Raw genomic sequence first — 23,791 nt, forward strand, 5'->3', positions numbered from 1 at the left:
ACTCGAGGTGTGTAAGCTAAGAGTGGCTAGTTGCAGGAGGAATCCCTCACCCGTAGGCTTATGACTTCTGAGTCCATTTCTGCTTTGAGGTGCTATGACAGGTAAGAGCAGAGGAAGGGTGGCTGAGAAGTATGAGAAGGGTGCCTAAGCACCTCAGTATGTTCTGGGCAGCAGCAGAGCAGCTTAATGAACTTCCCAAGCCCATTATAGTTCACCAGAAATCCATCATCTGGTGCACTCCCCTCCCCACTTTCCTGAAAGCCCCGTGTGAGATGCTTACCCGCTTCCAGCTTCTTGCTCCTAGCCTATGGCAGCCCAGGGATCCAGTGGCTTCCTTTACTCCCCAGTGTGGTCCCAGGTCTCCCCCACCCCTAGGGGATTTGTTTGGACTTGAGCAGACAGGCCACGAGGGAATGTCTGACTGGGGAAAATCCAAAGTGGCCACCAGGTCAGGGCAAGGACTGGGAGGCCCAATGTTGAAATTAGGATCTGCAGAGCTGAACTTGACAGGTTGGAAGAGCACACTCCTCTGCCTGACGATGCCAAGTCCCGAAATGAGAGAGATGCCGCCTGGAGGAGAGACTTGGGGGCTTGCTGTGTGACCAAGAGCAGAGCACTTTCTCTCTCTGGGCTATAGTTCCCCACCCAGTGATGGCACCTAGTGCAGATGCTGGATCTCCCTCTGCTGCTGGGGGCTCTGGTCTCCCCAAGTCTGGTTGAGAAGGCCCCAAGAAGTGTCACTACTGAGCTGACCCCCACTGACTTCCTACAGAGGCTGGAGCAGGCCAAACAAGATGCTTACAATACATGCAATCCTCTTAAGACAAAGAAGTCAACTATGGTCCCATTCTTGTAAACTTATTGGCAGTTTACCTGTAGGCATATCATTTTTGGTACACTGTGGGCTCCAAAAAGGCACGGATTTGTCTGTTTTGATCACTGCCATATCCCTGCGGGCTCTGCACCTGATGCATAGGTGCTCTAGAAATGTTTGTTGACCAATGGGGTATTCACCAAGTTGTTATCCTATGGTAGGGGGATTCCCACTATTGTTTATTTTCTTTATAATATTCTTTTTAAATAAATCTTCACCCAAGGATAATTAGAGAGAGTGAAAGGGGAGAGTCAGGGAGAGAGAGAGAGAGAAGCTATGTAGAGAGAAACACTGATCAGTTGCTTCTTGAATGAGCCCTAACTGGGGATCAAAACTGCAGCCTTGGTATGTGTCTTGACCAGGGGTCGAACCTGTAACCTTTTGGTGTATGGCACGATGCTCCAACCAAATAAGCCACCCAGCCAGGGCTATAATATTCTTAATTGTTTACAAGGAGTATATATTATTTTTGTGATTAGAAATAAACACCCTATAATAACACTTTCATTTTTGAATTAAATGAATCCAAAGTTAAGACTCCCCCCACCCAGAAAGGTGCTGTGTTCCATCTTCAGAACCAATAACTCAAGAGTCAAACATGAAACAACTCCATGTCACCAAATGAGCTTCTAAGGCCCAGTCCATGGGCGGCCTGAGCAGGGGCATGGGCAATGGGCATCACCAGACAGTCAACATCCATCCCTTTCCCTCTACACGCAGCACAATTCTGCCCTATCAGTCTCTTGTCTGGGTACCTGAAATAGCCTCTGAACTGTTTTCTCTGCCCCTGACCCTGGTCCCTCCTCTATCTGCTGAAGCTTTCTAAAAGACAAACCTGACCATGTCATTCCCTTGTCTAAAACCATCCATGGCTCTCCAGTGCTGTCAGAATAAGTTTCAAATTCAAGTTTGTGTTCCTTAGATTGGCATTCAAGGCCCTGGGATTCTCAGGCATTGTCTCTGCGAGAATGCTTCTGCTAACCTGAACGTGGGTTGCTGCTGTCTAGATGCCTCCAGCAAGTCCCTTAAAGGCATTTATAATCCCTAGTTTGCCCACCTTTCCTGGAGATAGGCTCTTTTCCAAAACCCACATGCCAGTCATAGTTGAAGAGTGGCTGGGGGTCAGCTTGCAGTTGGGAAGGGAAGCTGCCACAAATCCAAGGGTAGCAGGGAGGCCAAACCCTACCACCCCACCAATCTGGGGGTCTTTCTAAGGGATAAGGAACCAGAAACCCTTGATGAATCAAAAGGTGGGGCAAACTATGGGCAGCAGCCTGGGTTGGGCCTCTTAAGGAGGGAAAAAAAAAACAGTCTTGAGAAACTCAGCCCTTAGGATGTTATGGTTTGGGGCCAAGCAGCATTGCCCCTTCCCTGACTCAGTTTCTCCATTTAGGATGCAGGCAGCATTCTGGGAGGCATGGTAGAAAGCTGCAGCCGTGGGAACGCTGGTCCCCCTCAGCAAGGGGAGCCCATACCCCCCTCGGGCCCCAGACAGACCCGGGAGTGTGGTGTGTAATTGAATTTGGCCTAATTACCTAATTGCACTGAGGAACAACCAGTACTGACAGAGACCGCCGGTGTTGGGGTGGTTGGGAGCCAGGAGCCAGGAGGCAGTCTCCAGATCGCCCAGGCATTCAGGGAAGCAGTGCTAGGTATGGTACACCTTCATATCCCTTAGCCGCCTCGGTGCTTGACATGCTGGTGTCACTATTCCCATTCTGAAGGTGAGGAAACTAAGGTTCAGAGAGAAGGTTCTTGCACAGGGACAGCAAGTCAGAAGAGAAAGAGAGGAAATTTGCATCCACATTCCTTCTGCACCTGGGGCCTTTGCACATATTTTCCCCTCTGCCTGGAATACCTTTCTCCATCCTCCTATCTAGGCAGATTTTCCCCTTCGAGCCTTTCTGCTAAGGTCATTTCCCCCAAGAAATGGGGGAAATCTGCAGGGCAGACATGCCTCTGCACATGCTGGCCTCCACAGTGGATAGACAGGAGGTCCACTCTGAGACCCTGAGCCGGGGCTGCAGATACAAGATCCCACTGTTGGGAGGCGAAGGGACAGGCCCAGGGTCACCCAGCTTGCAAAGAGCCAGGGCTGGAAGCTAGGCCTGTCCAAACTGGGACCTGGCCTTACTGCCTTCACTGTGCTGTCCTCAAATGACAAAGTGAAAGAACAAGGTTAACTTACAGAAGGAAAAGTACTTTAATCCAAAGAAAATCACGTGAATAGTGGGATTTCAGGGCTCATGAGACAAGGCAGGACAGAGATGATTAGATCCTTCCACAAAGGCATTGGGCTAATTCACAAGGCAGCCCGGCTTCCAGAATGCATCAGGCCTCCATCCATCCAGATACACAGGACTTGTGAAGCCTCCTGCCTGTGCCAGTCTGGAGCAGGACTTTGTGGGTTTAATTCCAGCCCTGCCACTTGCTAGCTGTGTGGCCTTAAGAAAATAATTAACCTCTCTGAGTCTCCATTTTTTCTTACTATTTTTGTCAAGACAAAAGGAGAGGATGTATATGCAGTATTTTGCCTAGCATCTGGAAGAGTCAGGATTCAATACAAGTTAACTCCTTAATCAATTAGGAGGTATAGTAGAATAATGGAGGTATTGAAAGTTTAGCGTGTAGTATTAATAATGGTAGTACCAGAGTAATAGTAGCTGTCCTGGGAGTACCAGAACTAGTAGTAGTAATGGAAAGAGTATTAGTGGTGAGAATTTTATCATGCCAGCCCACCATGGCACAATGACAGATGCCAATCTCCTCTTGTGAAAATAAGGGAGTTGGGCCAGGTAATCCTGAAAGGCCCTCTGCACTCTGACATCCACGTCAGAGAGTAATAGTTGCAATGAAAACAATACTACTATAGATGTTTACTATTATACTTATTATATACCTCATGTTCTCCAAAGGGGCACTGTCCCCTGCTTCTGCTTTCCTCTCCAGCACATGGTATCCCCCTGCCCACACCGGCCTTCCTTCTCGCACAGTGGATGGTTTTGGTGGGCGGGTACTCTCTACCTGTCAGTTTTGCCTCCGTGGCTGGAATGTGGCATCACAACACACAGGGCACAGCTTTCCTCACATCATCCCATCTAATCCTCAACACCAACAACCCTGGGAGGAGATACGGTTAGCTCCATTTCCTGCCACAGATGAAGCTCAGAGAGGCAATGTCAGTTACCTGAAGCCACACAGCTCGAAACCAAGCCCAGTGTGGCCTACCTCCACAGCTGGACACTTGCCATACAGGTGATGTCTACACCTCAAAGGGCCCTGTCCCCCCGCACCGCCCCCAGCCCCATTTGGGTGTTTCTCAGTACCAATCTTCCCCCACTGAGATGGCATGAGGCTGCTTTCTGTATTCAATGAAGATGACACAGTCCCATATCCCCCACTGACTGACCCTTCCTCCCCTGAGCAGGCATGGCTCCCTCTGTCTCTGCCTTGGTCCTCAATGATTTAAGTCCCACACTTCCACTGGCCACCTGAGAGCCAACAGCAGTCAGTCACAGCAGGACGGGCCAGCCCTGGGTCTTAAACAAGAGATGGTCAACAACATAAAAAACCTCAGGAGTCATCTTGTAGAATTGGAAGCCCTGGGAGTTCTGGACCAGTGTCTTGTGTGGTTTCAGGTGGTCTCCTGCACAGTGGCTGTCTTGTTTGGGGTGCTGGGCTCTCTGATGCTCTAGACCTACCCAATGTCTTCCTCCTGGATGCCACTGCTCTTTGTATCAGCTTCTGGAGGTGTGCACGTGGGGTGACTGTGATACCGAGCTGAGGCAGCCTCTTCTGCACAAAGAGAGATGCCGGGACCCCAAGGTCTAGCCCTGACTGGAGCAGGACACCAGTGCCTTGGAGGAACTAGACCCGACCTGTGAGGCCACCTCCAAACTCCCTCTTCTCTCTGTTCAGCGGGGCAGTGCCTTTCTCCTCCTCTCATTTTTCTCCTCTCACAGCTCTTTCTCTGTTGGGGTGGGAGGAGAAGAACCAAATGCAAGAGTCCTGGGGGGCGGGCACACCAATCTCTCCCTGGAGGACACCCAGGAGCCTCTCTTCCACAGCGGCTCACGGCCAAGCAGACGGGATATTTAGCCACATTTTCTAGCTTCTCAGCTTCCCCGTGGAGCTCAACAGCACACCCATTTCCTCCTCCTGTCTGTGCACAGGGAGGGCGAGTTTCCATTTTCTCTCTCAAGCCCGTCTGCACAGACATGAGTCCTTTACACATGGGGCCCCTTGCCTCCTAGCCTCCCGGCAGACGCTTAATTGGGAGGAAGTGATTCTAAACATCTGGGGCACACATCTGAGAGTGGGCTTAAGACCACATGGAGCCTGGAGAAAATGGCAATACATGCAATTATGTCACTTCCTCAGCTGAGGGTGCTCAGGAGGGGGCAGCACAAAACAGCAGCAGGCATTTCTGGGGCATAGCCCAGGCCTGAGCTGGGGCAGAAGGGGGGCATCTGGGGACAGTGAGCCTAGGGCTAGAGGATGCAGGTAACTGCAGGGCAGAGCTGAGCTGCAGCCAGTGTGACCAATGGTTTGTGGGGCTGCAGTCCCAAAGGACAGGGGAGACAAAGGCAATGAAGGAGAGAGAATGAAAGAGAGGGAGGGAGGAGGGAGGAGAGAAATGGGAGGGAGAGAGTGGAAGAGAGAGAAAAAGACTGAAGAACAGAGGCAGAGGACTGTTTCACTCAGCTCACAGTGGTCTTCGGCTTCCAGGAAATGGAGCCTCCGCTGGCTGCCAGCCCACCAGGAGAGCAGCACTGTAGAGGCAGAGGGACCCAGTTCTTACCCGGCCCGGCTGGGACCCTGTGCATGGGCTTCACTTTTCTGAGCCTCAGTTTTCCTCTCTGGAAAAGGAAACAGAGCTCTCTCCCCTGTGGGCGGTTTTCAGAGTCAAGGGGCTCTCCTATGCAAAGCGATGGCAGAACAATGGCTATCCATGAATTATCCCTCATTTTTCCAACCCCATCTGGATGGGGGGCTTCCTGCTAGAAGTGGCTGGCCCCAGGAGGTCCCCCTTTTCTTTAGCTCCCCCACTTTGCCGATGTGGGTCCACTGACTTTGTATTTTTCCCTGAGCACATCCAGGTCTGTGAGCTCCTTGAGGCACAGACAGTCTCTAGGGTTACCTAAGTGCCAATCACCACATCTGCACATAAACAAGCACCCATGCACCACGGCTGAAGGGGTGAATTACTTTATCCTTTTCACCGAATTTCTCCTGTTATTATAATTATGTGCCTGTTTCAAAGGCAGACTCCTAATCCCCTGCCCCACCCCGCCCCCACTGCTCCCCTTCCCGAAGTAATTCCTGTTTCCTGCTAGAGACAATAGTGGCTCTTCATCCCAAACAGGTGAAACTAGGTCCTCTGGAATTATCTACAGGAGTCCAGCCCCAGGCACCGTTTCCCACCTGGCCAGCCTCAACAAGCCAGGAAATGTGCCTAGGAATATAATGAAGCAACTGTTAATAGCTTCTCAAAGAAAATCATTGGCCAGAGTTCCCAAGCTCTGGGGTCTGTTTCTCCTTGGGCCCAGAAATAGCAAGGGCAGCAGGCATGGCCTAAGGCAGGGGTGTCAAACTCATTTTCACCGGGGGCCACATCAGCCTCAAGGTTGCCTTTGAAGGGCCTAAGGTAACTACTCCTTAACTGTTAAGGAGTTGAAATTACATTCAGCCCTCGGAAGGCAATCTCTTTTGAGGCTGATGTGGCCCCTGGTGAAAATGAGTTTGGCACCCCTGGCCTAAGATATGGCCTAGGTGGCCAAGCTTCCTTCTAGCCACCTGACTAGCCACCTCCTTATCCCCAGTGGAGGGAATTACATTGTGCAGAGCTTCCACTGCAAAACACAAACACCTGGTTGCCTGGGCAGCACCTTGCCAGGGTGACGTGATCCAGATAGTCCCCTGAGAGGCAGCTGGGTTGCCACGGAAACAGAATTGCTGTCTCTCCAGCCAGACTTGGATTCTAGATGCACTGGACTCCAAGCTTGGAGAAGTGATTTGCATAAAGCCACACAGCCAGTAGGTCTCAGAGCCTGTATGGCAAGGCAGGACTTAATAATCAGAATGATTATGTACAAAGCCCTTTTGAGATGCCAGGTTGTACCCATCATTTTGCAAGAGGCTGGAAGGCGTGGCCACAGTCACACATGGCATGGAAGTGATGGAGCTAAGTTGAGACTAGGTCAGCCTGATCCTGAGCTTGGGCCACTTTCCCCTACTGCCCCCGTTCTGGTTTCCAGATCTTCATTGTGCATGTCCTGGGACCAGTCCTATCCTAGTGGACCTCATGAGGGCCACTGAAATTGTGGAGGTCAGCAAAGCTGGGGGCCTGCAGTCTGAGACCCATAGTGTGCAGAAGAAGGAGCAAGTTGTTGGAGTTTGGGCGGGCCTTTCCGTCCTGGTCCACACCCTTCCTCCTTCAGTCTCTTGCTTCTTGCCCTCTCCTCTTCAGTCCCAGCCATGCATAAAGCCATCGTTCAGAGCCATCTATTCACTCGTCCCTTGCCTTATTGCACAAAGGATTTGAGTTACTTTTGGCAGGTTAATAAACCTCTTTGTGGGTCAGTTTTCCAATCTATAAAATGGGTTGGCCGTTGTGTCAGTGCTGATGTTCATCACATATCCAGCATATGCCTAACATGGAGGTGGAGCTCAATAAACAGCACTTTAAATATTACTTTCTCTCTTGAAAGAATTTTGGGAAGGGTTGCTGGGAGACTTGGTGAGACAGAAACCCTCAAACTTCCTCAGCCCAAGGTACAGACAGGGTGCTGCTCACCCCACCCAGCCTCCCTCAGATCTCAGATCCCCACTCCTGCAGGCCTCCTGCCTCCTTTTCTTGGGGGAAAGGAGACGTGCTCCAAACCCATGTGTGCCTCTGCTGTCTTGGACACCACCTTGGACTTCTGGCCCTGGAGCCTCAGGAAGGGGCTGTGCCCTGCCTGAGTTAATAGGATCCCGTTCATGTCCTGCTCACTTGGAGGTGAATGTGGTTAGTATTATGCTGGCCCTACCTACACGCACAGGTTCTCTATTTTCCAAACCTCAAGCCATGACACAGCGTCAAGCTCAGGGCTTTTGGCTACCTCCACGTATGACAGGCATCCCAAGGAAGTCTGAATGCCAATAAGTGGGAAGGATTACTAACATGTATATAGCACTTACTATATACCAGGCCTTATTCTAGGCCTGTATATATGTTAATTCCCTTATGTCTATGACATAGGTGTTATTAGTATTGCCTTTTATCAAATGAAGCAATTGTGGGGAAGAAGTTAAGTGACTTTTCCAAGGTCACACAGATGGCACGTGGAGGGCTGAGTGGGATTCACACCCAGGCAAGCTGCTCCAGAGTGCATGTTTTTAATGATCAATACTACTCCTTTCTGTGAAATAGCTGAATGGTTTCTGGAAAATGTATTTGAAATTGGGGCCGGACCAGGAAATCACGGCAGTAACAGCTGACGTGTACTGAATGTTTACTCTGTGCCAGGCTCAGCTACTCACCATCCACGGGACCATGAGTAAGGAGTGAGCTCAAAGATGGGTGGGTGTCTGACCTACCAACAAGGATAAATCATCATTAAATGCTGTACTTATTATCTCTACCTGCAAGCAATTCAGGTGTTCATGACAAGCTCTCTCAAGCCATTAACATGCCTTTCCCAGGACTTCATTTCAACCTGCTTGTGAAGGGGCAGCTTATGAGTTCAGGGTCAGATATTCTTGTTTGAATCACAATTCTCGCTCTTTGTAGCCAAGTGGCCTTGATCAAATTACTCGGTCTTCCTAAAACCTGGTTTCCTCATCTGTGATAAGGGGACACATGGATCTGGAACCATCATGTGGGGTACATGAGTGCATGGATGCTCCACACAGCGCCTGGTACCAAAAAAATGCTGATAAATATTTGCTATCATCGTCAGACTTTTTCCTAAGCCAGATGCCCTGGCCCTGTAAGTCTAAATAGGCAAGACTGATGATACCTGCACTGTTGTGAATTCCTGTCTGTCTGTCTAACCCAGAAGGTATTTACAAGGCCGTGGCTTGCAGTGCTTGCTTAAAAAGTTCCAGAATCACCACACCCACTCTCTGCCAAGGCCCTGCTCCATTTCACTCTCACGCCCTTGAATCCCATGAAATCCCTCCTCTGGGGGTGAGAATCCTAAGCTTCATCTTAAAACCAAAGCTCTGGCTTCCTTAATCCTCTTACCTGGCTCTTTGCTCTGCAGAATTAATTGCTGCTGATGGCTTTATTAACTTCTCAGGGGCAGCATGGCATCTGCAAAGCACCCTGGGTTAGAGAGGACTGTTTTGGCTGGACCTCTGTCCCGGAGGAACCTTTGGGCTGGGTGGCCAAAGCAACACTCTGGCTGCAGGGTGACAACCTGGATGCCAGTATGGTGATAACCCTGTAGCCTTACATCTTCCCCAGAGGCTGTCAGCTCCTGGGGCAGACCTGCAGAGAAGCAGGGAAAGCCAGAGTCCTGGTCCCACTTCTGCCTCTCCTGGGGCCACCACCCCAGCCCCCAGGGCCTCAGTCTCCTCCTCTTTAAATGGGAATCAGCTTGCCTTGGAGATCTCAGGAGTCTGGACAAGGAAGGCCATGTGAAGGGCTGTGCTGTGTGGAGGCTGACTGTCATTTCTCCCCCCCAGAACGGGGGCCTTCGTTGATTTTAAACCCTGAGAGTAGCAACTGTGTGTGGCGTGCTTATAGCCCCTGTGCACAGCATGGAATCAGCCTTGCCCAAGGCATTAATCATTTCTTGCCTTAAGAATTCCTTTTTAATATACATTTTTTTATTTCGAGAGGCATTCTCGTGGCTGTGACCTCATCATTCTTCCTGTTGCTGTGAAGGTAGAGAATAGATGTCGGTGCGTTGGACCATGGAAGAAAGTGATGTTGGGCAGGGCATGGCCTGCACAGGGGGATGGAGGTGGAGGGTGGCCCCCAGGCCCTCATGGCCTCATCAGTTCAGTCCTCTTTGAGTGAAGCACCCTCAGGTGTGGGCTAGGGGATGTGGCCTCCAACATGGCATGGGTGGTCATGGGACCTGGGACCACTGCCACCTCAGCTCTCTTCCCATGTCTGGGATGCTGCTATTTCAAGGAGGAGAGTCTCAGTCTCCTGCAGCCCCATCACCCCTTTAACTGGAGGAAAGCTAGTCCAGGCCATAGCTGTGGAACAGGCACCTGGAGCTCCACCCTGTACAGGGTGGTCTCTATCGTCTTTGTTTTGACAGTTTCTAAATGTGGCAAGGGAGACTGGTCTGCCAGTCATGGTAGTGATGTAATATATAGAGTTCCTTTTTAAAATTCCCATCTTGAAGTCAAAATGAGTGTGTAACAATACGAAGAATATGATCACACTATGAGCAGGAAAATGGCAGGATAAGGAGGATGGGAGGCAAATGCCTGCTGTGGATGGGGATGGGGGTGGGGGAGCAACTCCTTGCTGGCCCAGAGGGCTTCATTGTGCTCTCTGTTAACTGTGTGTTGTGCCTCTTCAGGTATCTTAGCTGAGGCAAGTATGATAGGCGCATCCATGCCCCAACCCCAAGCAGCCCTCACCTAATTCTGGGTGGCAGATGCTGGACAAATACCTCCTGGTCCTTGCCTCTCAGGCTCACTGAGGAGGACATGTTCCACTCGGTCTCCCAGAGCTCCTTGCAGGTGCTCACAGCAGGTATTATTTAGCAAGACACCTTTCCTCAACCTCCTTCCCTTCCCCGTCTCACTTCCCTGCCCCTCCACCAGTGTTTTCTGGGATCCTCCTAAATAAATCATTTGCACTGGAATCTTTACTGCAGGGTCTGCATCGGGAGGAACCCAAATTCAGACATATCACTTCAGCAGCCTTGCCTTTCCCTACCATGTGCCTCATTAATCTCTCCCTATCCCTCAAAGACCCCTGTCCCAATCATGTGACCAAGGGTGAGGGGTCCCGGGCTCCAGGTAAGAGAAGCAGCCTCAGTTTGAGAGGGTTCTGCCCTGACTGTCAGGGTTCTGGCCCCCAACCCAACCCTAGCCTGGCCATGGGCTGAGGCCTGACTCTCCCATCATTTTCATTTTGGACAGGCCTAGAAAGCAGATACCCACTAGCTGGGCCTCGGACAGCAATGTCCCTGCACAGCTGGGCTCTGTAGGGGAGCCAGTGATGAGGTAATCCTGCAGAAGACAGGGAGACAGGAAGAGCAGCCTCCCTAAGAGCAGAGGCCTGCCCTCCGGGGCTCTCCATGCACCAGAGAGGGCTGAGCTGGGAAAACTGCTGAGCCGGCCTGGAGGCAAGGGCACTCTGGCCTCACCCCACCCTGTCAACTCCCGCCAGACACCAAAAGAACCCACAGTGACCTTCACTGCTTCTGCTTAAAAACAGATCTGTGCTCCCTGAAGAAAATGTGAGAGATGAAGTCACTGCACCCGACCCAGAGAGATTCATTATTTATAAGTTGACATTTCAGTATATTCCCTCTACTTTCTGTTTCCTATACCTAAATAAATATATGTTTTATATGTATCTGTACCTGATTGAGGTCATATTGAACCTTCTAAGAAAATTAATGTCATAAGCATTTCTTGGGAACGCATGTTTTCTATGGAGGTGGAGTGGCCACTGAAATACTCAGCAACCTCTTCTGGGGCCTAGGAGCTATTTCTAAATATGCCCTCTGTCATTCTTCCATGGCACTGTGCCTTCCTCACTGTTAAATGCTAGACACCCCAGGGACCATCGTACCACCCCTCCCCCCAATTCCTTAGCCTGGGAACGATGTGTCCACAAACCCTCTGTCACAGTCTTGTTCTCCAAGAGCAGAGTGAGGCCACTGGATCCCAGGCCTCAGCCCTCAGGAAGCTGGAGGAGGGGGATGGAGCCAGGGGCTATTGGCCCAGGGCCGCCTACCCCACCTGCTCACTCAGGGTCACTCAGAAGGGGGAAGGCCCTGTGCTCCAGAACTTACCATCTAGAAGTCTAAGTCCTGCCTGCCTCCAGCCCTAGAAGCCATGCGACCTGAGTCTGACTCTTCCCTGTCTGGGGCCTCGGTTTCCTTCTCTATAAAACAGCCATGCTGTTAAGAGCCACAGTGGCCTCTCCAACAATACTGAACCGGCAGGCGGTGAGGACACGAACAGGTCTCATCTATTACATGGAGCTGAATGTGAGTCGGTTCCCAGGGCCTGATGATGAAATCCAGAGTCCTTTCCTGAGCAGACCTGACCTCAGTGCAGAGGCCAGAAGAGGAGGAAGGAAGGCAAGTCCCCCTCCCTCAGCTCTGCTGAGTTCCCATGAGCGGGTGGGGGCTGGTGTGCAGGAGGAGTTCCTGGCTTTGACAAGGCAACCAACCAGGTGGCCTGGCATTTCAACAGAGAGGACCTGCCTGCCCACTGTCTCTGGGGGAGCCGCCAGGCATTAACAAATCTCCTGCACCCACCAATCCTGCCTGCTCACTGGGCAGCTGCAAGCTGTTTTTCACGCAGAGCTGCGCACAGCTTTGTCTTAGGGAGACAGATCTGGCAGGGCGTCCCTGAATGAGGCCGTTTGTCCTCCCCAGTGATGGTGATAGGAAGGTGGCTGGCTACATGCTATGGGACGGGCAGAGGCAGAGGGGGCAGAGAGAGGCCATGGGGGGGTGCGTGAAGGTGGAAATAGGAGAGGCCAGGCCAGGAATGCCCCCACCACTGTGGGGATCTGAAAGCTCCCATTCAGCCAGGTGGGATCAAGAAGGATTGTTTCCAAAGATAGAGGGATATGGTTTATGACCTGCCTTCTCCTGCTTGAGGAGGCCTGGGGAGGGGTGGTGAAATGATCTGGGTGGCACCTGATGCCCGTGTCCCACCCCAACACTCTGAGGGAGGTGGGCAGGGTCTGTCTCTGAGCCCTGGGACTGCTGCATGTGTTGCTGTAGAAGCCCCCTGGGGCTGAGAGCTGCAAAGATGGACAGAGCCCTCCCTGAGCCCCTTCTGCCTGGTACCCAGACCAGGAAGAACAAGGCGGAAGCTCCATCACATCCCTGATTCTTCACCTCCCTGGCTGGCTAGGGGCCCAGGGCATGTCTCAGTCCCCTTCCCAGGGCCTGGGGTCACCTACTCTAGGGGCTGTTAGCACAACAGAGAAACCAGACCGAGCTGATGTTGGTCAACACAAAGCAAGTGATCCACTTATTTCGGGCTTCCCCTCCTGGTCCTTGGGGCTTAGGCTGCTGTGTTGGGATGTGAAGGCGTACTTACAATAGAGATCAGAAACACACATGTCCACAGGGCCCAGGGCATTTCCAACTGTGGGAAATACTCAGGTGTGAGACAGCTGGAGCAGGGGGTGTGGGAGAGCACAGCACTTGTTCAAGAGTTCAGCCACCACCCAGTCAGTTGTGGGTTCAAGGTTTCCATTGAAAAGAAGCCAGGCATGTATCTTGACAGTGCAGTCTTCTAAAGAGCAAACGCTGGCAGCTAATCTGCACTTTAAAAACCAGCGAGTAGTCGGACCTCAGATGTCCATGCGCCACATCCAGCCCATGGTGGGTGATTGACAACCACCCTCTCCACTTGTTACTAAGGAAGGCTGGTCTTCTCTTCCTCAGAGGTTTCAGGGACTTCCTCTTTCAGCTCTGACCTGTCTCCTGAGTTCTCTGGTCTCTTCTCCAGATGCCTATAGGTCACCTCTCCCAGGATGTCCCTGGGACACCCTGGTACCTCCCATACCTGCTACTCTCTCCATGTTTTCCACTCTGCCGACAGCCCCATGCCTCTCAACTCCTAGACAACACCCTGGAGCCATCACTGACCGGCCTCAGGGAGAGAAGAGGGGCATGAGGACAACCCCAGGCACCCCAAGCTCTTGTCTGGGCTCTGCCCTGTCTTGCTGTAACACGTGGCAGGCCCCCCCCTGTTCTCTGGACACAGGGCTCCCCATCCCTTGGGTTCTAGCACTTCCTATTCTATTATTTTTACATGCTGCTGGGCTGCTTACAGAGGTTAGCTGAGGGGACACAGAGGCATTCAAGTGTGGACAGTAGCTCAGAGGCACACAGAGGGCTCTTGGGGACCTTGGACATAGTGACTGCCTGGTGCTTGGTGCCCACATAGCCAGGAGGCATCAGCCTGCTCAGTGCTGAGGAGCCTGACATTTCAGTGCTGCCTGCCAAGTTGCTGTGGGCCAGCATACAGCGGCAGTGGGGGTGGGTGGGCATGCTGGGGTCCTGGAGGACAAGGCAGATGACCTTCTGTACCGAGGCAGAGGAGAGAGCAGTTTGACCCCCAAGGACATTCCCAATGAGGAGGCTCCTGCCCGCCGCATGTGCACGTGCTGCCGTGTACGAGCATCAGGCTAAAGGCTGCACCAGAACAAAGAGCTGGGGGCTGGGTATCTGAGGGGCCCACGTGGAGACGCCTGACTTGGCGGTTTGCTGCAGTGTCTGCTCTGTGCTCTCTTTGCGCGCTCTCTCTCTCTCTGTCTCTCTCTCTCTCTCTCTCACACACACACACACGCGCACGCGCGTGCACGCACACACACACACACACACACACACACGGAAGAGCACTGCCCCCAGGCCTGAGCTCCTGCTCCAGAGCCCACCAATGCTGGAGAGCAAAGCCCAGCCCAGCTTACCACCATCTCTCCTGACAATGCACTGCTCCTTACTGTATGATCTCATCTCACCAGCCCTCATCTGGCCCCAGCCTGGCCTCCTAACAAGAGAGACAGACAGGGAGATGCAGCAGGAGAAGAGGTGGGGAGGCAAGGGTAGAGAAGGGAAGAGACAGACACATACACACACACACAGACATGCACACAAGCCCCCCAGTGCATCCCCCAGACATACTCACCACGACGCACACAGACATGCATGCACACACACACGGAGAAGAAAGTCAGAGAGGCAGCAGGGAAGGGAAGTACACAGAGAGAGAGAGCCCAGACAGAGACTGAAAGACCGGAGGGCAGGCAGGCAGCATGGGCTAGTTGCAAGAGCTCTGAGGACAGAGAATGTTTTAGAACTGCAGAGGCCTGTCTGAGAGAGGCCTGAGCAGGCCCAGCCATGGTCAATGTGGCCACTACACACACATACTGGAGGCCACAGGGACTCCCACAGCTGTACCCAGAGGTGGGTTACGGCAGGTCACACACCCACTGAGCCTCAGGGAAAGAGAGCAGAGGGAAGCTGTGTGATAACAGGCAAGTCACAAGACTTCTCTGAGCTTCAATTTCCTTATCCAGAAATGTAGATAACACCCCGTGACTCACAAAGCTAGGTACTGCAGCAAGATACAGGAGAGCACATAGCACGTACCAAGAGAAGTATGTAAGACACATGAGGGAGGGGCTGCATGGGGCCCTGGGCCTCTCCTCCCTCACTGGGGAAAAGCTGGGTTTTCCTTCTGGGAAAGCCTACTTTCCTGTTTACCCCTGACCCTCTGGTCATGCTTTCCTGTCTTGGTTTTACCTCTTACCTATCCTTTAGATTCATCCTTTTGTCTCCACTCATCTCCACAGGAAATGGAGCCTTCCTGGTTCAGGCATCAGCATCCTCATCCTAATGTCCATAGCAATCTTCCAACCAGCTCCCTCCATCCACATTGTCTCCTACCCCACCCCTGCAATCTGTTCTTTTGTAGCTGAAACAATCTTTGCAAAATGAGAATTTAGCCATGTTCTCATTACTTTTAGGACCAAGACATAACCCTCAAGACAGGTCCCATGGGTCTAACTGCTGCTGACACCTGCTTCTGGCTTCTGGAATCACTGCCCTTCTTTTAGTTCTGCCGAAAGCCATGCTTCCTTCTACCTCAGGCCCTTTGCACAGGCTGTTCCCCTTACCTGGGAAGCAGCTCTTCCTCCCTTTCTTCACCTACTCAACTCTTACTCAGCCCTCCCCAACCCCTAGTGGTCTCATGGCATCCCTGAATTTTCTTTTATGGCACTAATCATACACACACACAAATGCACACAAATGCACACACATGCACACCTATGATTATCTGATCACTGTTTTTCTCTCTCTCTAGACCAGGGGTCAGAACACTATACCCTATACCTACTTTCATACAAAAGGTTTTATTGGGACTAGCTCACTCATTTTTTTAATGTATTCTCTATGGCTACTTTCATAGGGACTGCAAGGCCTAAACTGTTTACCATCAGCCCTTCACAGAAATCATTTGCCAACCTCTGCTCCAGACTACAGGTTTCCCAAGGTGGGACCATGTTTTTTTTCTCATGGTAACCCAGCCCTAGCCAGATGCCTGCACATAGCAGGTGCTTAACAGAGACATGGATGTATATGCTTCTTGGCTAAGTAGCAATTTTTACCTTGTCAAAGTTACATTGGCTCAAGTTAATATTAAAACTGCAGAATCTGCCCTGGCTGGCGTAGCTCAGTGAATTGAGCAAGGGCTGAGAACCAAAGTGTTGCAGGCTCGATTCCCAGGCAGGCCACATACATGGGTTGCAGGCCATGGCCCTCAGCAACTGCACATTGATGTTTCTCTCTGTCTCTCTTTCTCCCTCCCTTCCCTCTCTAAAAAATAAATAAATAAAATCTTAAAAAAACCCCTGCAGAATCCATCAGGAATAGACATCACTTATGAGATTCCAAGACTACATTCTGGCAAGCAGTTCAATACAATGACGATATTTCAACCCAGCCTGGAACGTCAAGCATCCCACAGAAGCTACTGGCTGGTGAGACCTTGAAGTACCTTTTAGGAGTGGCCCACAGCTGCTGTGTGCGGGCTGTGGCCTGGGAGGGACACGCCCACATTCAAGAGAGTAGGACTTAAGAAAAACACACTAAATGTTTTCATTAAGGCTTTTTCTATACATACTCCAAAGAACTGATTGACAGATTCAGAGGAAATGTCTACTTTATTGTTATATGGAGGAAATACTTGAGTTTTTTTTTCAAAGAATTGTTGTGACTTGATTAGAATGTTAACAACATTTACATACTGTGTTTGGCACTGTCCCTATTTCTAGAGCTTATAGTGATCCCTACCAGGTAGGTCACATCATCATTCCTGCCTTCTAGGGAGATAAACTGAGGCTCAGAGACTGCATGCTCAGCAAGTGACAGGGCTGGGTCGTGACAGGTCTGTTGGAGTTTTTGAAGCTTACATTGCACACCTTGCTTTGTTCACCAGGATGGTGGAAAATGTACAATATCTACCTAGTGGGCTTAAAGCCCACACAGGCAGGAAGTGGCCTGGCTCCTCCCACACCCTCTGTTTAATATGGTACCATTTGACAACAAAGTTGCAATGAAGAATACTATGCAGAGAGCAGGTTGTCAGAATCCTGCATGTGCTGGTTTGTTTTTATTTTAATTTGTGTTTTACTTTAAATGACAAATTTTTGAATGAATACAGCGCAATGTCAGAGTAAAGAATGCTGACTCTGGAGTACAGGCCTGGGCTTAAATCCAAGCTCTGCCACTTTGCTGCTGTGTGACCTGGGGAAATCTCTTCAGTGTCTCTAAGCCTCAGTTTCTTCATCTATAAAATGGGAATGATCTTAGTGCTTATGCCCAGGGGTCACTGTGATGAAGGAAGACAATGTTGCTGGGGTGGCCCTGAAGTGCCCTTGAAGGTAAGAACAACCATTGTTGAAGATGGGCTGAGCCCTACCCATGGGCTCTGAAGCCCGGTGGATGAGCTGCTGCTCCTGGAGGTTCACACCACACCTGGACAAACCCAGGCATCAGCCAACAGTCATGGCAAAGAGCCCTGGGTTAGAATCCCATTCCCCTCCCACCTCCCGATGATCCCCATAGATCCCCCAGAGGTCACCTACCAGCAGACTTTGGAGTGAACTTGTCTCGGTTCGCAGCACACACAGCCAGCAATCTGTAGCCGAGGTCCAGGTCGAACCCTTGCTGAGCTGCCACCCGACTGACCACCTGCCAACAAGAAGGGGAGGAAGAGCAGGGGTGAGTCACTGCCTATCCAGGCCTCTGAGCCCAGAAAGCAGGTATGCCCATTTTATGGGTGAGGTGGGCAGGCTAAGGCAGGTCCCCAAGATCAAGCAGAGCTGGGACTTAAAGTGTGCCTCATTCAGTCACTCAGTAAACATGGACCAGCACCTCTTCTGTGCCAGGCTCTGGGATCCCGGCCTCCACAGTCAGGTGCTGCCAGGCTGGTGGTAGGCCTGACCCCAAAGCCCAGGCCCCACTGCTTTTGAGAGCTCAAATTTGGCCACATTCTGGCAGTTGGCTGGGGATGCAGTACATGTTCTGTTCCAGGTGATTTCTCCACAATTTAGTTGTAATTCCAGATTGGTCCTGGGAGGAGGTTACTGTGGCTTCCATTCGCTCCTCCGGCATCTTGCCTCTCTTTACTGTACATGTTCTGGATGCCCCAGATGGGGGTCTCTGCTCCCCTAGTGCAGGTCTCAGACTCACTTCCTAGTCCCTGGACTCCAGGAGGTCTGCCATGCCTACTACCTCTCTGCCATCCATCACAGGTCTCCTGCACCCACCACCATGGGGTGCTTTCTACCGTCACTACTCCAAGCAATGACCCTACCCAGAGTACTGACCTCCCCAACCCCAGTCTAAATCTGTACATGAGGAGAAACACTGACTTAGGACACTTGGATCCCATGGAGCTTCATCTTGGAGTCGCCCAAATGCTAAGCCTTACCAGATGGACACACCTAACAGTCATTGCTTAGCACAGGCCAGGCACCCTTGTAGCCCCTCAGACCCCAGCCCAGTAACTATAGAGCTCTCATGCTTGGCCTGGGATCTGTCTCCAGTGCCAAGCAGCAGCCCGGCACACAGGTGGCTTCCATAAGAGCGCCGGCAAAAGTTCGCCAATAGCTGTGTAGCTGGAGCCTGGAGGTCCCATCCATCTCCTTGTGAACCTCAGAAGTGTGGGCCTGAAGAGGGAGAGGTGAGGGCCAGGGAGGGCTGGCAGTGCCCTGGGAGAACAGTGCGGGATGGGGTGCTCCAGGGGCCCTGTGAATGGCTCCACAGGCTCACGCCCATCAGGCTTCACTCCCTCCCTGCCCAACCCCAGGTGTCCCACGACTGCCAGCTTGCTCCCTCCTGCCCGCCTTCCTCATTAACAGTAGGCAAATTAGGTTTCCCTATTAAGCAGGAAGGACCTGGGAAAATGGAGTTGTTTCAGGAAGCAGCTGGGGTGGCTATGGCTGACTGGGAAAGGAGTGCTCCCAGATGTGGGGCTGGTTCTCCTGAGAAAGGGAAGACTCTATTCTCAAGCCCCTAGAGACTACCTGTTCCAGAGGCACTGCAGGCCCCCAGAAAGCCTCAGGGCGCCATGCTGGGCCTGGCCCCTGTAGCCTGTAGAATAGTTCCCCATAATCTGCTTTATATTTAGGGGTTCATTACAAGGGCTCTAGGGCTAAACAGGGTGGGAAAACCACTAATCTCGGCTGATCCTTCCATTTAAAAAATGCAGTATTTTTTAATACTTGGGAAATACTCGAGGGAACACAGAGGGAAATACTTGAGGCCTGAAGAGAGTTCATAGTGAATTGGAGAGGACCCAGTAGATCCCCCTTCCCAGGACCACCTCAGCCTCTTGGAATGAGCCCTGCCTCCCCACCCCCATCTCCTGGAAACCCCCCTGTGCAGGGGGGAAGAATGGCTTTCTCAGGTTAGAATGTTTGCTCAGCCTTTCTGCTACAAACAGAAATCCCTGACACAAAAAGTCTTCTGTCCCCCCAGGCCTCTTTCCCACGGGTTCTATTTGCCCCTGTACTGTGGTGCTTACTCCACCCCACCCCCCAAACCATGTTCCAGTGACTCTGGGCCACCCCAGGGTATAGGGGGTCCTCACTGTTAGTCTCACTGTTCAAGCAGAAAAACAAATATGGCAGACAGACAGTCCATAGAGCAGAGAGAAGGGTTCTAGAAGGTGCCTTCCAGCACAGATGTTGACTATGGTACCCTCACTCTTTGGTAGGAGAGCCTGGGGTAGGTGCAAGTGAGCACGGACAGTACACGCAGACAGTTAGTTTGGAATGGTGCATCAGTGGGGCTGCTGTCTGGGGGAGACATCAACATGTGTGAGTAGTGCAGTGAGGAAGCTGGCTCCCAGGTACTGAGGGCTAGGTAAATGTTCTGTAAGTAGTGAAGCACCGAACTCTTATAACAGCTCCAGGAGAGGGTATTTCACGGATGAGGAAACCGAGGATAAGTAACAACCCAAGGTTCCAAAGCCTGTCTATGAGAGGGCCAGAATGTGATCCCAGGCAGCCAGGCCACAAGGTCTGGGCTCTTTCCACAAGAGGGCCTCTTCTACAGCCCATGGAGGGTTAAGGCCATAACTCCTAACCTGCCTGGGAACCCTCAAGCCCTAGGATGAGGGCAGAAAGGTAAAGGTCCCACAGTTTGGCCAATACTGGCTAATTCTGTTGCTCTGGTTTAAACAAAACAAAACAAAACAAAACAAAACAAAACACCTAGCTAAACTGAGCAAGAAGGGTCTGGTGCTGGTACAAGGCCTGTCCTGCAGGCCTGGGCTGGGCCCTTCAGAAGAGCAGGGAGTGTCTATCACTAAGTCCCCTGAGCCTCAGCATTTATTATAGAAGGGCCATTGGCTCCAACAGCCTCTTTTCACTGACAAGGATGCTGAAGTTCGGAGAAGGGAGGACCTTGCTGAAGGTCATACAACACAGGTGTGGCCAAGTGGGCTAAGCTGGACCCTGTGACTAGTGCCTCATGTGCACCACTTGCTTCTTCTGGCCCAGCCTGAGGACCCCCCCAGGAAAGTCCTGTGAGGTGGGCTCAGCTGAGCAGCTTGTGTTTCAGAGAGGCCTGCTCCCACTGAAATGGGCAGGACCCTGAGGGTCCTGTAGGGGAGAAAGACCCTTCTTCCTAAAGGCTGGCTTCGGCACTGCTGCCCTCTGCTGGCTACCCAAGCCCAGCCCGCTGGCCCAGCCCAGGAGGTGTTCCTCAGACTGACTGTTTAAGACCTGGGCCCTGGTGCTGAGGGGGACGTACAGGTCTGGAAACGCAGCTGCTCCAGCCACAGAGAGGGAAACTGAAACCCAGACGGAGGGGGGTGGGGTGTGTTCAAGGTCACGTGGCAATTACATTAATCCCGTAAAGGGAGTGCATTGCTTTGAAAAGTCGTGAGCCTTCTGGCCAGGAAGCAGGACAGGCTGTCTGGGAGATATTAGAGGAGAAGAGATTTCTGCTCTGGGGGAGGGGCGGGGGCGGGGGTGGGGGTGGGGGAGGAGGCTGGACCCACAGCCCTTTCTAACAGTCAGGGGAAGTGGAGGCATGCTGGGCCTGTGTCCTGCTCCTGCTGCACTCCATGCCATGCAACCTAAGGCCAAGTTACTTAACCTCTCTGAACCTCAGGTTCCTCTCCTATAACGGGTTGAGGATATCTTCCATGTCCAGGTTTCTGTGTAACAGGCTCTGACCATCCATTGTCCCAGTTCTGGTTTTATCTTGACCAGAGCAAAGCCGTCATGGGCATCAAAGCCCTCAAAGCATCTCAGGGCAAAGCCCTCATTTCCCACTTTGCTACCATTCTCAACATGGCCAGGCTGCTGCTGCTTCACTCAAGTGACTTAACCTCTCTGGGCCTCAGTGTCCTCATACGTGAAATGGGTACAAAATGCCGTCCTTGCATGGGTGACAGCCAGGACAGGGCACACAGTCCTGTATGTGAATACAGCACACATAAATGCTGTATGTGAACGTATGCCCAGGACTTCAGCAGGGAAGGCTTTGCAGCTGTGGCAAGCTCCTCACTGGAGAGATGAGGTGCCTGTTGATGTGCTAACTGGTCTCTGTTTCCCTCTTCCACCTCCTACCTGCCTCATCTCTTCCATGCTCCAGCCTCCTGAGACTTCTAACAGGAGGCAGAAGGGGCAGGCAGGTCTAGAGAGGCCTGACTGTGAGGGGGACACCCAGAGAGGTCTCAGCTCTGCTCCTGAGAGGGGGCAGGGAAGTGAGCAGCCAGCACCATCAAGAAACACCTGGTCCTGAGAAGGAACAGTGCCCCCGACTCCTGTACTTCTGCATCCTGGGGTCAGAGGACATGAACAGGAGGGTGGGGGCAGGAGCCCAATGGGCTCCTTACCCCGGGGCCTGGCTCAGGGTCCAGAGCCTTTTGCTTGAATTGTGCCAGAGCTGCTTTGAAGCAGTATGGCACAAATGTGTCCATTTGTTTGCCCGAGGCTAAGTGGTTTTTAATTTATATCCTCCAAGTAAGCCGGATCCAGAGGAATTTGGTCCCAGAAGTTACCCAGGGGATTGTGGCAACCTGGGAAGCTCAGGCTGCCACCAGGATGGGGAGGGGTACACGTGTATGGTGAGGACTCAACAGCCTTGCCTGCCAGGCCCCTGGGTGTCCCCAACCTCCCCAACCTACCTCTCTCTGGGGGCAGGGTGGGGACTAAGGATGCCTGCAGGAGGAGAGGTCTGGCAGCATGGCTCTGGGGCCCCTGGGGGTGGTCAGCGGTACCAGCCTAGGACTATATATAATAAGCTGCTGTCCATCTCTCAGCTGCCTTGTTTGTAAAACAGGAGTGATGATCCCTTCTCTGCCAGCCTTGAAGGGTCTGCATAAGGATGCAGGGGGACAGTGCCCAGGAAAGTGCCTCGGGTACTGAGTGTCTTCTATGACCCTCCACCCCACATTTTTCTGCCACTGGTCCTGCTGAGCTCCAAGGGCAGTCAGATTCATTCTCTGCAGCTGTGGCTGGTGGACCAAGGGCTCTTTTTTTGACTAAGCAGCAGACCAGAAGGGTGGCAGGCAAAGCTGGCTGTTCAACCAAGCATATGCCTTAAGCTAGAGTGCAACAAGGAGAGGCCCAGAAGAGCTGGCACTGTGCCTTTGTCCATAGTTTTCCCTGCCTGGGAAGCCACAGCCTCTCCCCTGTCCCATCAGACCCTACAGGGTCCCCCCTGGGCTTCCTCCTCCAGGAAGCCCTCCGCAATCCCTTCTTCCTGACCTCTAAAGATGCTCCTCTTCAGAGGTCCTATCATCATACAAATCTTATCACTCATCCGCTTAAGATTTTTAAGGGCTCCTCATTGACCTTCTACCCAAACCCTGAAGGCCCTGTGTTAGCTGCTTTTTGCTTCCCTCTTTACCCTCATCTCATATCCCTCTCCCTTTCCTCTGCTCTGTTCCTTGAACAAATCAAGTCTCAGGGCTTTGCCCTAGCGTTTCCCTCTGCCTGAAGGACCCTTCCCTCTCATCCTTAGCTGACTCCTTGCCATTCTGGTCTCAGCTGGAGGTGCTACTTCCTCAGAAGACTTTTCCTGATCACCACCCTGCCCCCTCTCAAGGGGTGTATGTCCTTACTTACCCCTGTATGTGCTTTGTGTGAGCTTCCCCACTGGAAAGTAAACTGCTTGAGAGAGGCCTATTGTACTCACCACACTCTCCCTTGGTGCCCAGCACAAGGCCTGGGCCACTGCAGGGACTCGATGAATGTTCCCTGAGTGAATGGCTGAATGACAGAGCCAGTTACTGGCCATCTCCTGCCCACCTCCCAGTCCAGTCCGGTCAGGCCCATAGTCTGATTCAACCTCAAGCCCCCACATCCTAGGCAGGGCCAGGCTTGGGGCAGGGTGCTGGGAAAACATGGCAGCCTGCTTGGCTACGAGTTATGGGTGATCCCTACCTCCTCCTTCACTTCTGGTTGCGTGCAGCTGGGGTGGGAGTGAAGGGGCCTCTGGTAACATCTGTCCCTGACCACAGGGTTTAGTCTGAACCAGGATCCCCAAAAAGAGGATTCAGAGACCTGCGGAGGGATAGCCCAGTGGGCTAAAGGATGAGGAGGGCTGGGAAATGCAGGTGGCTGCCTGATTTGGCCTGGCGTTCCCTATGGGGGCCAGATGGTATCAGCTTTGGATAAACAGAGGAGTCTGGGAGCATCTTGGCTGTATCCCTGCCTGGCATCCCTAATGGCCAGGAGCA

The 23,791-nt window shown here is 52.1% G+C and overlaps 1 protein-coding gene and 1 long non-coding RNA gene across 5 annotated transcripts in view; one reads left to right on the plus strand and one right to left on the minus strand.

The window, feature by feature from the left end:
• ZMIZ1 (zinc finger MIZ-type containing 1) overlaps positions 1-23,791 on the minus strand; it is a 225,645-nt gene that overhangs the window by 75,052 nt on the left and 126,802 nt on the right. For all 4 annotated transcript variants that reach the window (XM_036026757.1, XM_036026759.1, XM_028513299.2 and 1 more), the window contains exon 6: positions 17,676-17,781. In XM_036026757.1, coding sequence (XP_035882650.1) covers positions 17,676-17,781 — 106 coding nt within the window. The remainder of the gene's footprint in view (positions 1-17,675; positions 17,782-23,791) is intronic.
• On the plus strand, positions 3,924-4,419 carry LOC118500801. The gene is made up of 2 exons (XR_004903383.1): positions 3,924-4,129; positions 4,219-4,419. It is a non-coding gene; the product is annotated as an uncharacterized LOC118500801 (long non-coding RNA).

The sequence above is a fragment of the Phyllostomus discolor genome, chromosome 5 (assembly GCF_004126475.2).
Source record: "Phyllostomus discolor isolate MPI-MPIP mPhyDis1 chromosome 5, mPhyDis1.pri.v3, whole genome shotgun sequence".
Classification (NCBI taxonomy): domain Eukaryota; kingdom Metazoa; phylum Chordata; class Mammalia; order Chiroptera; family Phyllostomidae; genus Phyllostomus; species Phyllostomus discolor.